We start from the raw sequence: 13,353 nt of genomic DNA, 5'->3' as shown, positions 1-13,353 counted from the left end.
TTTCCGTTTTTATTCAAATTCGCCGTTATAAATACGCGAAAGGATAACACGTCAGCCGCAACGGCTACTCTTCTTTTTCTTTCCTCTTCCTCCTCTTCTCCTCACGATATCCGGGATATTTCAGTCCGTCTTGACAGATTATAAAAGCAGGAAGTCGAACTTCTTTAATAATTACTAAAGAACGTTCTGGCGCTAATCGCCGCTTTAAGTTATCAACGACGTCGTCGATTTTCTTTAACTCAATTTATCGCAGTTCCGCGTTAAAGCGATCAACTTCGCTTATCGTGAACTGGCACCAGGACTCGCGTCTCAGCTCGCAAGATCTAATATTGATGATAGCCGGCAATAAAAAGAGACGAGAAGTTGCGTAAGATGTGACGTGAATCAAGGTACACTCAAACTTATTTTCTTGAATGAGAAGATAAACGAGGCTATTCTCGTCGTTCCTCTTCATCCTTCCTTGTCCTCTTTCTATGTTTGTACCCGACATTTTCGTACGCGAGAAACGCGCTCGTTTCCGATAGACAGGGCGCGTCGTCGTTCGCAGATACGCTCGTCGACTTCTTATTTTGACGAGAACGTGCAACAAAAACGGCATCGTCGCGAGCAAAGTCACTGCTCTAAACCTGATTACAGTACCGGCTCATATTCAGCTCTCGAGTTGTCGCAGCCGAGAACGCGAGAAATCCTCAGCATTACAAAGTTAAATCTCACGATGTTTAGCTTCGATAAACGCTAGCAGAAACAAGGATCACGATTTATGGACCGATTAATCCACTTTCTCGCTCGCAAATCCCGCCGGACATCTCGGAAATCTCTCTTGAGGGAATATCAATGTCGACGGCATAGAGATTTTCGTAATAGATCGTAAATCAGCAAATTGCCATATTTTTTCCCCGTATACGCGCGCCTTTCGAGAGATACCAGCTTTTCCGAAGCATCGATCGCGTCGCTGCGGGCATCGCGTCGCGTTACGTCGCGCCGCTCCCGGGAGCGATATAGAAAAAAATTGATATCCCGTAATAAGCTGTGCGATTTTATTTTATTTTCGCGCGATGGGCGAACGCGCACGGAATATCTATATCGTGTTTCTCGTTTTTTCCGCGCTTCCACTTCCACACTAAGAAAAAAATATTTGGTACTTGCAACTATATATGTATATATAATTACTTAGAGAAATAATTACTGCAAATTGTGCTCAAGAAAACCTTCTTTTTTTTATTAAAGTCTATTATAATGTTAGTAATAATAACCTTAGATGCATGTTACTAGTACCATAGTCATGGTAGAACAATCAAAAGATGTGGTTGGTGCGAAAAATAGCTATAATTTTAGTCGGATCAAGCATTCTTTTCTCTTAGTCGAGTGTTTTCCACTTTAAAAGTGATAACGTCATTTATGGCAAGCGCGTTCGCTGTTTGAAGCGCACGCTATCTTTCTCAGAAGAAATTACCGAAGCAGCAGAGGTGTTTCGCGGAGATATACACCTGGTTTTCAGAAACACCACATCTAACAATTTGATGCATTTGCGCGTTCAACTGAATCGTGATATTATCGCATATACAGAAGGTATATTTACCGTTTTACTAACGCGCGTGTGGCGTGAATATATTGCGCTACGTATTACGTTTTTATTATAAATCACGTACACACGCGCGCACTACTCCGTCGCTCCATTTCCGTTTGCGCAGACTACAGTCGTATTTTACAGTCGACGGTATCAAGTATGAAGAACATTTTTCATCATTATGTCCGCGCCTAAATGACGCGTGTCAGACTCGCAGAATAGGTCGGAATAATAACAGTTCCTACGAAATACGTCGGACACGTGTATTTCAGGAAATCATCATTGATAGGAATCACTTTGTCGACGCATGAAGTCGTGAAATCTCATGTGTTCTCATTGTAAGTGAACAAATGAGACGAAACGTGACAGTATATCGCGTCGTTCATATCGTTCATATCGATATGCGAAAACAAGACGGAATGCTCGTATTTAACGTTCGTGACAATCGTGATCCTCGAGTAAACAAACGAGCTCCACGCCGGACCGCAATTATAACTAACGGTAATTACCTCTATGTCATGATTTCACCGTGTGCCGGAATTGTGATAACCGCTGTGATGATGATGCACAGTTCACTATACGGGAATTACATCGAATTACCACCTCGCCCTAAGGCATCGAATCGCCTAAGTGCTTTCGACGACTTGCACCGCGCCAATAAGTCCTTACCGTCGAGCGCCGGTGTCTCGCAGGATTAAAGTAGAGAATAAATATCAGACAAATGCTGTCGGCGTCCTTTATTCCGAAAGAAAACCCCGCTCTTGACTTCAATCGCGATAATCAGAAAAAGAAAATCATCCACCGTCGACTTAGTCTTTTAACTCATTAAAGTCCGCAATTATTCCACAGTAATTTTTAGTTAAAAGATCAATCTGTTTATTTTTTCAAGGTCTCATTAATATTATGTTTTTTTTTCTTTTTTTATTGAAAGCAGAGCTACAGTTGGAAATTAGATTCTGAAGGCGCGTAAATCAAATTATCTATTAATCAAATATAGTTTTTTTTTTTTTTTTTACTAAAAAAGAAGCGCTCCATAAACACTAGCTGCTAGTGAGTTCATTCAAACAACTTCACGATAATTAATCACGATAATGGCCGGCAGATTTTCGCCCGAAAATTCTTGCATGACGCATTTGACACGTGTAAAATATGAAAATATTTTGCCATCACTTGTAATATTTAACGCTCGTAAAGTCGCGATAATTCGGCGAAATCCAACATCCCACGTTCGACCTCCATCCCCAGCTGAGCTGGAATTAACGGTTATCGGTGCGATCTTTTTTATCGATGTTATCACAGCTCGCTCGTGTTGCAGTCTGCATTTTTCTCTGATACGAGTACGTCTTACCATCAATCCACGAAGAACGCCAGCCGAAAGTCGTTTCCTCCCGGAGCGCTCTCGGGTCCCTCCTCCTGCACTTTGGCTTTCTTTTACGAGCACCGAGATCTCCGACGAGCGACAAGAGAGCTCGATCTTTAAACAAGAAGACCGCGCACGAACTGTGCCCCGATAAGGGAGCAGGAGCCCTTGGCTTTCAAAGCACCGGAATCCTTGCTTTCCTTCCCTTTATGAAAGGCTTTCCACGACGCCTCCGATAATCACAGCGCGCGTTCGTCAGCTATCGACTCGACGGTTTGATCGATACCGGGAGACCTACGGTAGTATCTCGAGTGTGGAGAGAGAGTCCGAGCTTAAATGGACGTCAACGGGACTCAGTGGGCTAAAGGGGCCTCTGCTGCGAGCAGCAGCTGCTTGTCACGGTAAATCGAGTGCACCGTGCCGTCGATATCGCGACGACTTAATCGGCAATGAGTACGTAATCGGCTTCTTACGACCGATCGGGGGAGAATCCGCAGCGACGAAAACTCCGTTCACGAAGGAGAGAAATACAGTTTTGTCGTACATACGTCAGCTGGCTCGACGAGTCGGTAGCACTCCCGGCGTATCACGAACGATCGGTTCTTCGAACGACATAATTTCGCGTGACCCCGAAATGAATGCCACCCGGTACACGCTTGTACAATGCGTGCGTGGGTGTAACGCGTGAATCTTTGAAAGCCTCTTAATTAAGCATGAAACGCGACGCATGTGAACAGTGGCGAATTGTGTTTTGCAAATCGATCAGAGAATTATTCAATTGTACTGCATTTCGCGTGCATATGATATAGAAAGGTTTCTGCTATGTGTACTTTTGAATTTAATATTTTACTTGTCATTTAATATGAATAACATATTGAGAACCGGTTTATCTTTACTGCGGGATGCATTGCCATCGGTTGTGCGCACTAGACCTTACTCTTTAAATTTCTTAAGTGAACGGAACTTCACTCAGAACGAGCAAACAGTATTAAGCGACGATATTGTTGCTCAAGATCACAAGTGAATGTTGCATTCAAGCTTGGAATAAATTTTATATAAATGAATGTATTTCAGTCGATTAGAGGAAATACGTTCCTGTAACAATGGAGTACATCACGTCCACACTCCAATTTCGAGTGAAGACATTCACTCAACGATCTAGAGTGGAGTATTCATTCGAAGTGAACAATCACTCGAATACGAGTGACTCGCTGATCATTCCACTTTTTGAGTGAAATTCCGCTCCAAGCGATTTAGAGAATGCCTGTCATTGATTCATGATGCTGAAATAATGTGTGCTTTTGTATGTAACATTTAACTTGTCATTTAATAGCGGTATATTGAGAATCATTCCCGGCTGGTCTTTATGAACTCGACCGCGAGAAGCGTTATCATTGTAGTTGCACGCAGCCGGATCTCGCTCTGTCGTTAATCCGGTACGTGACGGCTGATATTGAAGACCCACTGAATGCGGATTGTGCGGCCGACAAAAATTGATTCCTGTGTCGGCTGCGCCCTTGCAGCCCGCGACTTGCACTCTGCCCTAGTATTGGGGTCGTTTACCGCCCACTTTCGACATTCTCTTTTTGTCCGTCCGCAAGGGCTTAATCCTACCCGGTTCTTCCCGTGCGCAGTTATTTGTCAATGCCTACCGATCGTATTCAAGCCACGTCTCCGATAACACGTGACCGTAATACAAGTCCTTTCTCGCGCCTGTGCACTTTTTTGCGCGCTCCGTTTTTTCGTCGTTGCCATATACCGCATATATTAAAATTGTTTTAAGAATACCCTTTCACGCTCCCTCACTTTCACGAGTCCCTTAATGGATTTCCAGGCCAGCGCCTGTCCGTCGAGGAGAAAATTCGAGTACCTTTCAGCGTGGCCGCGACGATGATCGGTTATTTTTGCTCTCGTCGCAGACTGCAGGTCGAGTAACGAATGGAAATTTATGCCTGGCCTGATTGATAAGAAATTAAAATGAGATACGATCCGACGGAATGGCATAATTTCGAGATTGCCCGGAGAAGATGCGACGCGATACATAATGGATCGTCGCAAGAGTGGCGTATCGGAGATCAAAATGTGGCTGAGCGTTTCGTTCAGAGATTATCTTGCACGCGGGAAGAGATTCTTTCGTGGGATGTCTCCGGTGAAACGAAAATAACCGGAATATTCTAAAAGTGGGACGTCGGGCGGAAAGAGAAGCGGGAGGAGAGAAGTTAGATTTCAATTACGTCTTCAGCTTCCTCCTCGCAATCAGGCGCGCAGGAGAGGGACGAGTTATTAGAAACGATGAAATTATATCTCGCGCGCCTGGGGAAAGAGTATTTTTGTAATAAGAACTGCGAGTTTTCCGATAAATGTGGCGTTTAACTGCCATAGGGATCAAATATACTGTGACCTTGTCGCGAGGGCTCTCACTCGCAACGCTATATCGCTCTAATTATTTCTTAAAAAGTTGCCTCGCCAAAGTTACACGTAGCCGCGAGGACGAAGGAAGTTTCGTTTTCTCTCTCTTGAGGCAACTCCATTTCAATATTTATCCCGATCCACTTTCAACATATGTACGTTATATATTGAAATTGCACACATTTTTCCTTTTGCTTTCTCTCTCTCTCTCTCTCTCTCTCTCTCTCTCTCTTTCCTCACTCAGAGTTCTTTCACGACCGGCCAAGGACGAATAACCTTTCCTGGTTACGTCAACAATAGCGGGCGGCCTGGGGCAGAGGTGCTTTCCTCGAGTACGTCGATACCCCAACGCCATAAATCAAATTTGCGATGGTATTAAGGTGTGAAAATACGGCATCCAACTAGTCGAATCAATTCCAGATAAAATCGGCCGAGAAACGATTAATCGCGGGCCTCGTTGTAACCGCTGAGAAATCGATTCGCCGCGCTACTCTCCGCGCACTTTTGTGTGTACTCCGCTCTTATCGCGGATAAATTTAATCTACCCCGATATCTAAACCTCTAATTGAGACGTTAAGTTGGCAAAACCAGCGTTCAGAATGATAACATTAAAAAGAGGAAGCAAGAAATTATGCAACGGTGTCATCTATCCGACGGTTCGCGCGCGTTTGAGAACAATATAACTTTTAACGCGGCAAATTAACGCGATAAGTTTGACGAAACGACGTAAAGCTGTGCCAGACGATATCCTCGACGGGAAGTTTAATTCCAAATCGCGCTGCGATTATAGCGCGCCCCGTGCACAACCTCTTTGCACCAATTCATCGTAGCGACTTCGTCGTTCATTTCATTTCCGCCCATTCCGCTTCGCGTGTTGTGCCATAATAATAAATTCCGTTGCTCTCTACACGGAGGAAATATTATAGTTCTTTTTTCCATATGCATTTTTTTTAATTTTACTATGTTTTTATATTGAGAAAACATTCTTGAAGATTTATTCGCGGGATATAAAGTTTATTTCTGTAAAGTTTTTTTATTTCTGCGAATAAAACTTTATATTTTACACACAAATAAATGTTTACAAAAATATATTTTTTCTCAATACTGATGCAGAAATAGACTATTAATAAGGACAATATTGTCGCTAAGAACACAGCAAATGTGTTAATAAACGAAAATTAAAAAGATTTTTCAATAGCATAGTTTTTAATAGCGTAGTTCAATTTCTGATATATAAATAACGCAAATGAAGTAAAAGGACAGTAAATTACTGCAGAATGTCGATTTATTCCTTACAAAATTGTGTAATAATTTTCACTGTAAAATTCTCTCCACAATTCTCTGTACCCTTCCGGCGTTTAACTTCCAGCGTGAAATATCTCTCCTTAATTGAAACTCCGTTTCAATCTCAAGGAAAACAGTTTCCTCCGAAATTCGACGCAGACTATCAGCTCTTGCCGTCATATAATTTTACCAGCGCGGCTTGTATATATTGGGAACGTATCGATACCTTGAGACACTACAACGACGCGCAATACCACTCCGTGGCAGCGAAAATCGACATATACAGGCACCAATGTCCTATATCCTGTGTACACATATGTGACGTTTCCTTCCTTCCTTCCTTCCTGTCTGCCTGCTTGCTTGCTTGCTTGCTTGCTTGCTTGCTTGCTTGCTTTCCTTCCAGCTCTCGCGTTTCCTGTTCTGTCCCCAAGATTGCGCCGATATTTTGTCGCTGACGAGAAATCGGTGTGTGCTGCGCCTTTTCGCACGAAGCCAATTCATTGACAAAGTCGATGATATACAAGTTACAGAGCGGCAACACGCGTCAGCACGGTCGGCAACCGTTACCGAGGGAGATCACGTGTTCGCGCGTTATGAATAATGCAGCGAGGTTATGAATTTATTCGGACCGATTCGTGTCGGTACGTACACGATCGGAAAGAGAAAAAAAGAGAAAGGAGACAGATGCACCGATATTTTTCATTTTTGCGAAACTCCAACGGGAAACTCTGCCCGATGTGGCAGGTCGGAAGTTCGCGTGACCATCGGTTGTAAAAAGTTCGGACACGTGAGCATAAATTGTAAATGAAATCGCGGTGACCTCGATGCCGATATTTCGGTAATAAGTTGAGTCTTCCTGGTGGCTCGACAATATCCTGCGATTTTTATCCACTCGCTTACGTACATCCGTGTTTCGTATACACAACCGCTCGCTCATATTTTCTATGATCTATAAACGTTTCGTTTCAGCCGCTTTCAGAAACGCGCACGCCGCTCTATTCGCGAACGGACAAATGCGCGAAAATTGGCGAAGGAAAATCGATAAGCCGGCTGCAACGCTGTTCGCGCTCTTACGCGCATTGGCATGTGCGCGGATCGTGATCATTAGGAAGCCGATGCAGTTCTCCGACTAATTTAACGAGCCGTGCAATTGCAACTAAAAATACACGCGCGTGGTCTGTTCGACATGGGCGAAAAACAGCCGAAAACGGACGTGTTCTCTCGCTTGGAAAATTGTTTGCCGGCAATTATTTACACGGCCTTTGACTTTTATGGAATAATCGCGCGAACTTTTCAATTGCCTGCTGTGTGCATCGACGTGAAACGGTCGGAAGAACGTGCGCCAGTGATTTATGCGCTTGCAATCGCTTTATTACAGTTTCTCAGAAACTGCGTGCACGTATGAGAGCGTGTGTCTGTGAGAGGAGCACAGTGTTCCTCTTCTTTTTCTTTCGAAACCAGTTAACGGTGTTTCTCGCTCGAGTGGTCGAGCGAAAGAAGATTTATACGCACCCACTACCTGCACCGATATAAATAAAACACTGACCCTCGTTAATCACGCGCTTTTCGACACTGCTGAGAACGACGAAATAATCGGAATCAGATAATCTAAGGAAAAAGCTCGCTAGAGAGAGCGTAAACGCGGTCGGTTTGCTCCACACGAGTGAGATCACGTTGATCCACGCCGAAGGCCGGTTTTTCTGTCCTCCGCTTGTTTCCGCGTGTTATCAATTCGCTATTTTCGCGTTAACATTCATCAATAAATTTTTATACTCGCGGCTTATCGCGGAAAGCTTGCTCTCTATCAATGTTGCGTGCCTTCACAACGACCAATATAACTCTCTTTATAACGTATAACCCGCATAGAAATATTTCCCAATATTTTCTCCGTGCAGCACATATTCTGCTTAGAATGTCATAAAATTGATTATCCCATTACAATGGGAATCCCATTCTTGTCTCCAACATGGGTTTCCTCTCAGAATCCGAACAAAAATACTACTCGCGCTTTTTTTCGCTCTTTTTTTCAATAATATTAGTAATAATACAATATTGTGATATCCTATTAAAATATCGAAAGATATCATTGAAATACTTTTAGCGTATTTTGCTGAATAACAAAATTATTTGGAAAGTCAACATGTTTTATTCAGTCCTAACATAAAATAAAGACCAGAAAGAATATTGTGAAAACTTTGAGCTTCTCTATTTAGAATCACGTGTTTGAAACACATCGCGCTCCTAACCAGAATCCATAATTATTTTGGGAAATCAGATTGAATTCCAATTAAGTCCCAAGAAATTGTCTATGCGGGAAGGGGTAGTAAGGCTGCGCGTATGCTCGCTCGCTCCGCAGAAGGTCTCTATCTCGAGGAAGGAGGTTTCGCCGTGTGTTCGATGCTCACCAAGCCGGGCGAGGCCGGCGAGCGAAATAGCTCGAGATCGATTCCCGTCGCGCCACGGGAAATACCGTCGTCGCGCCGGTACAAGCACGGTCCCGGCGACGCGAGTCCGACAGCTTCATTGACCCGTGCTCGATCTCCCTGCAGCAGCGGTGACACATTGGTGGCACGCAAGAAGCTGCGACGCGATCCGCGACATTAAAGCACAACGGTCCTTTATTCTCCACGTTTGCACTCACTGCGCTTCCCTCCGTCGCGTCTGAGATGTCCTTTTCATTTGACTGAACGCGCGTTTCGCTTTTTCGTCGCTTTCGTAATTCAAGAGCAGTGCACGGGAACTAAGAGGAGGACGGTCGCCTCTCTATTAGCGACCTTCCCGGATGTAAATAATAATTGCCCGCGGCGCAAGAAAGCTGACCTAATTTTCATGTAAAGCCGACGAGAAAAAGTGCACTTGCACTTCGTCCCCCTCTTGGGATAAATTCGCGCAGAGTAGGGAAAACATCCGCGTGCTGGAGTTTCCAACGGAATTTTCGCACGTAATTATTTCCCTGCTGTGTAACGTTCTTCACTCTTCACCGTCCAAGCAGGCCGTGTAAAAAGATTTCGGTCATAAATTAACTGGATTTTTAACGAAGCGCGCTGGATTCGCTCGCGAATCCATTTCGTTCCTGAAAACGGCCGGAACGCGGCTTACCGTCCGCTGGCCGATTCGGCACTTCGCCAGGGTCATAACCACGATTAATCGTTGCGCACGCGGCTAATCGGCACGTGGCTCCACGGCCGCGTTAATACCCGACAAATTAGGACGAATCGACGCGGGATGTCGTCCTATGTGTACGAGGTAATAAGCCCACGCGAAGCGAAGTGAAATCTATCGCACACCTGCGCCGTTTCTACCGAAAGCCACCGCGTCGCGTTATGTCGTTATATAAGCCGCGCGTAGTTCATAACGATCGCTCGACGCTTCCCAGGAACGCTCTATTTGCTCGCGCTTCAGCCCGAGCCGATCCACCCTTGTGTGTTGCCAATAACCATCTATCTGTCTACCTCTACTAAGACGAAATTAATTTCTTTGCAGAGGCTGATCGCCGAACTCAATAAGGAACAGGAGGCTTTCATCGCCAGCAAGCAGACCGAGAAGGGCGAGGCTGTTGCACCGTGGGTCGGCGCGCCGAACGAGGATGCGCTGCGCGAGGAGTGTCTGTCCCTCTCAACCGTGAGTAAAACACTCGACTTTATCACTACTTCACCAATCACGTAAAAAAAGATATCAATCAAAGATATCGTTACATTGACAGGAAAATCTGAAAAATAAAAAATATTTACTTGGTGGATAGTAACGTATTTGCTAATATAAAATATATATATATTTTTTTTTAAGTAAGATATTTTCTTAAAATCTTAGCTGTTTGTTCCATTTAAATAGAGGAATTTAAATTTAGGTAAACGTGTCCTTAGTATTCATCGAATACAATATGCAGTAGCAAATATTATTGAACACCGAAAATGGAGCAACGGAGACATACGTTCTGTTAAATTTTAGTATTCCCACACGTACGCGGCAACGGATTGCGGGGCAGAAGCGCGGCTATTAAATTTTGACGCACAAAGGGCTTCCACTGTAAGATGGGTTTACCGGCTGCATGTCACAAAGTCAGCGCCTGAGTGCGACACAATTTACGTTTATTAACTATTACGCGCTGTACGACACAACGACGTCACGTTGCACCACGCTACGAGGCTTTTTCCATGTTTTCCGTATTCCGTGTCGGTTCGTTTACTAGCTTCGCGTTGAACGCAAACTTCGTCAGCCGAATGCCATTAACGAGAATATTCCGCGTACGCGGAAAATCGTTCTCTCTCTCTTTTGACGGTCGATTCCACTTCTTTTTCCCTTAACGACCCCGCAATTTTCCAAATGAACATTCGAAGCCGCCAGTTGCACGATTGAAGTCACAAAGATATTTCGAGCAAATATCTCATTTTCTTTTGCTTATTATATCATTATTTCATGGAAAAATATGGCGCATATAACTAAAGGTATTTGCATCATCCTACAGTTATCTTTATTATCTTTATCCTAGAGTTATCTTTGTGCGATGCAAACATATATAGTTAATATGACTCAATATGTTTGCGCGTAATCTGCTTGTGACAATCAGGAATCGGTTGGGGTGACATTTACTATGGATGCACTCTGGCTGGAGCAATCAAATATCACTGTAACTCAGCAATGTACTTTGTGGTGCAACTACATAATTTGTTGTTTCATATTCTACTATCGAATCCGATTGGTATAACTAGATTTATATGTAGATCAACCATCCATGTCTTTTCTGTATGAAAAGATCATATCCTATTAATACCCGAAAAATATTAAATTCCTGTGCGCGATTATAAAATAAATATGTGACTTCCGACCTCCTCGACGGGAAAGAATTTTTCTTACAATAAGAGAAAATAATATCTCTCAGAGATACTCGTGGCGGCTGACTCGAGGGCGAAATTTCCTCCAGGAAGCTCTGCCGCTGTTTATTCATCCTGTCGGGTCACTTCCCTCTGTTTATTCGCACATCGTCGTGGTAGATTAGCGTCACGAATTTGGCGTATGGCTTAAACGGGCCGACCGTACTAAAGAGGGATCCTACCGGTCCTCGTGGATTTCAGGACCGGCGTAATTTCGTGAGAGCACCACCGCCAGGCGTAGAATTCGCTTGGGACTTCGAAGCCGTTCAGCCGATGGCACAGGCCACTCTCGCCCTGGATCCGAATCTCGAGGCCATGAGGTTCGAGCTGGTGCCGAAGGTGTAAGTGAATCAGAATCTGTTTTGTCACATAACGTATAAAGTACAACGTCGTCGTGTTCTCTTCTCCGCTCGCAGACGTATGTGCGAGTGTTTCAAGAATGTCCGCTTCCTCGCACTGCGCGTGTTGTTGAGACGTTATTGTTATCTCGCAAATGAAGCGACTCGCGTCACGCGAGATACGATATCGATAGATTGGAAAATAATTACGACGACGTAATTAAAGCGCGTTATCGAGTATAGCAATAATTTCGCGTGTTACGTTATATTGTAAGATGAATAATTGAAGCAAAAACAACAGTGTTCCATAAAATTGCGCTGTGAGCACGCGACATGGCGTGCAGCCGGAAAGATTAACAATGCTCACTTATTAAATTATCGGCACTTGACAAATGAAATTTCACGATCGTAAAGATGCAGTTTGATTAATTAACTCGGTATGCAGTTTGACATTTTCAAGGGACTGAACCGTTTCCAATTTGTAATTTCGTATCTATGCGAGTCGCACGAAGAGACGAAATCAGATTACCTCGTCTTTCGACGAAAACGAAAACACGTTTCGCCGTTCCACGAGATTTGATTGGCAAATCCGAGGGAAAGGACCGATAGAGAAAATCGATATAATAATCGATTTAATAACCGTGTGAAGATGTATTTAACACGCAGTTAAGTCTATAGAAAGTCTATAGTCTATAGACATGAAGAAATGAAATCAGGAATGAAATAAGAGAGGATAGTAGAAAATAAGATGCTTTCCTTGTCTAATTGTTTAGTTTATGGGGAAAACGAGGAAAGAGAAAAACACATATGCATATCGCACAAAAATCGTAGAAATATTGGTTAATCGCGGCGATTAATTAAATGTAACCGCGAAAGGGCGACGTTAATTGGCGCCTCGGCGATTCGGCGTCAACTCGATTCCTTCGTCATCGCGATCTATCGTTCGTGGGCGGATTATGAGGAAATTCAGCGGATACACTTTCGACAGTATATCCGAGGAGAACTTCTGGCGCAACTACTTCTACCGGGTGTCCCTGCTGCGCCAGGGCTACGAGCTGAACTCGATGGCCAGCCAGGCGGAAAGCAACCCCAATCAAACCCTTGCCAGCACCGACAGCATCGACCACACTCAAGGTAACTCGGCCTTGCCGTTTTTCCCTATCTTCTGTTACGTAGAGGCAGCTTTCCGTAGTGCGGCACACGCGGCATTCGCCACGCGAACTAGGTTCTCCAGTTTCTTGCTCGAGGAGGGTGCCCGTCGCTCGACGCGCTTCCTGCTCTGTTAGTACTGGTTCCGGCGCACGCAAGCTTCGTACAAAGCTACCGTTGGGGAGGCGGCCCGAGTGTGTGTGTGTACGTGTGAGTCGGAGCCTGGCCAATCTGTTATTGCACGTTTAATTGAACGATGTACACAAAAGGGGACATCCCTTTTCCTTTCGAAATTGCGCAACGTTTGTCAATCATTGTTTGTTTTAACCCTTGGTAGAATCTATCGGACTCGATTTTACTCTTCTCAGATTTTAT

General features: G+C 44.2%; 1 protein-coding gene across 7 annotated transcripts in view; it reads left to right on the top strand.

Moving 5' to 3' along the window:
- LOC116845243 (synapse-associated protein of 47 kDa) overlaps nucleotides 1-13,353 on the top strand; it is an 84,403-nt gene that overhangs the window by 56,820 nt on the left and 14,230 nt on the right. For all 7 annotated transcript variants that reach the window (XM_032817707.1, XM_032817708.1, XM_032817710.1 and 4 more), the window contains 3 exons: nucleotides 10,104-10,241; nucleotides 11,693-11,832; nucleotides 12,818-12,963. In XM_032817707.1, the coding sequence (XP_032673598.1) occupies nucleotides 10,104-10,241; nucleotides 11,693-11,832; nucleotides 12,818-12,963 (424 nt within the window). The remainder of the gene's footprint in view (nucleotides 1-10,103; nucleotides 10,242-11,692; nucleotides 11,833-12,817; nucleotides 12,964-13,353) is intronic.

Source organism: Odontomachus brunneus, unplaced genomic scaffold, assembly GCF_010583005.1.
Source record: "Odontomachus brunneus isolate Ranch 3 - 2012 unplaced genomic scaffold, Obru_v1 Obru_scaffold_050, whole genome shotgun sequence".
NCBI classification, from domain to species: domain Eukaryota; kingdom Metazoa; phylum Arthropoda; class Insecta; order Hymenoptera; family Formicidae; genus Odontomachus; species Odontomachus brunneus.
Note: the sequence above shows the minus strand (reverse complement) of the source record. Positions and strands in the feature narration are given on the sequence as shown.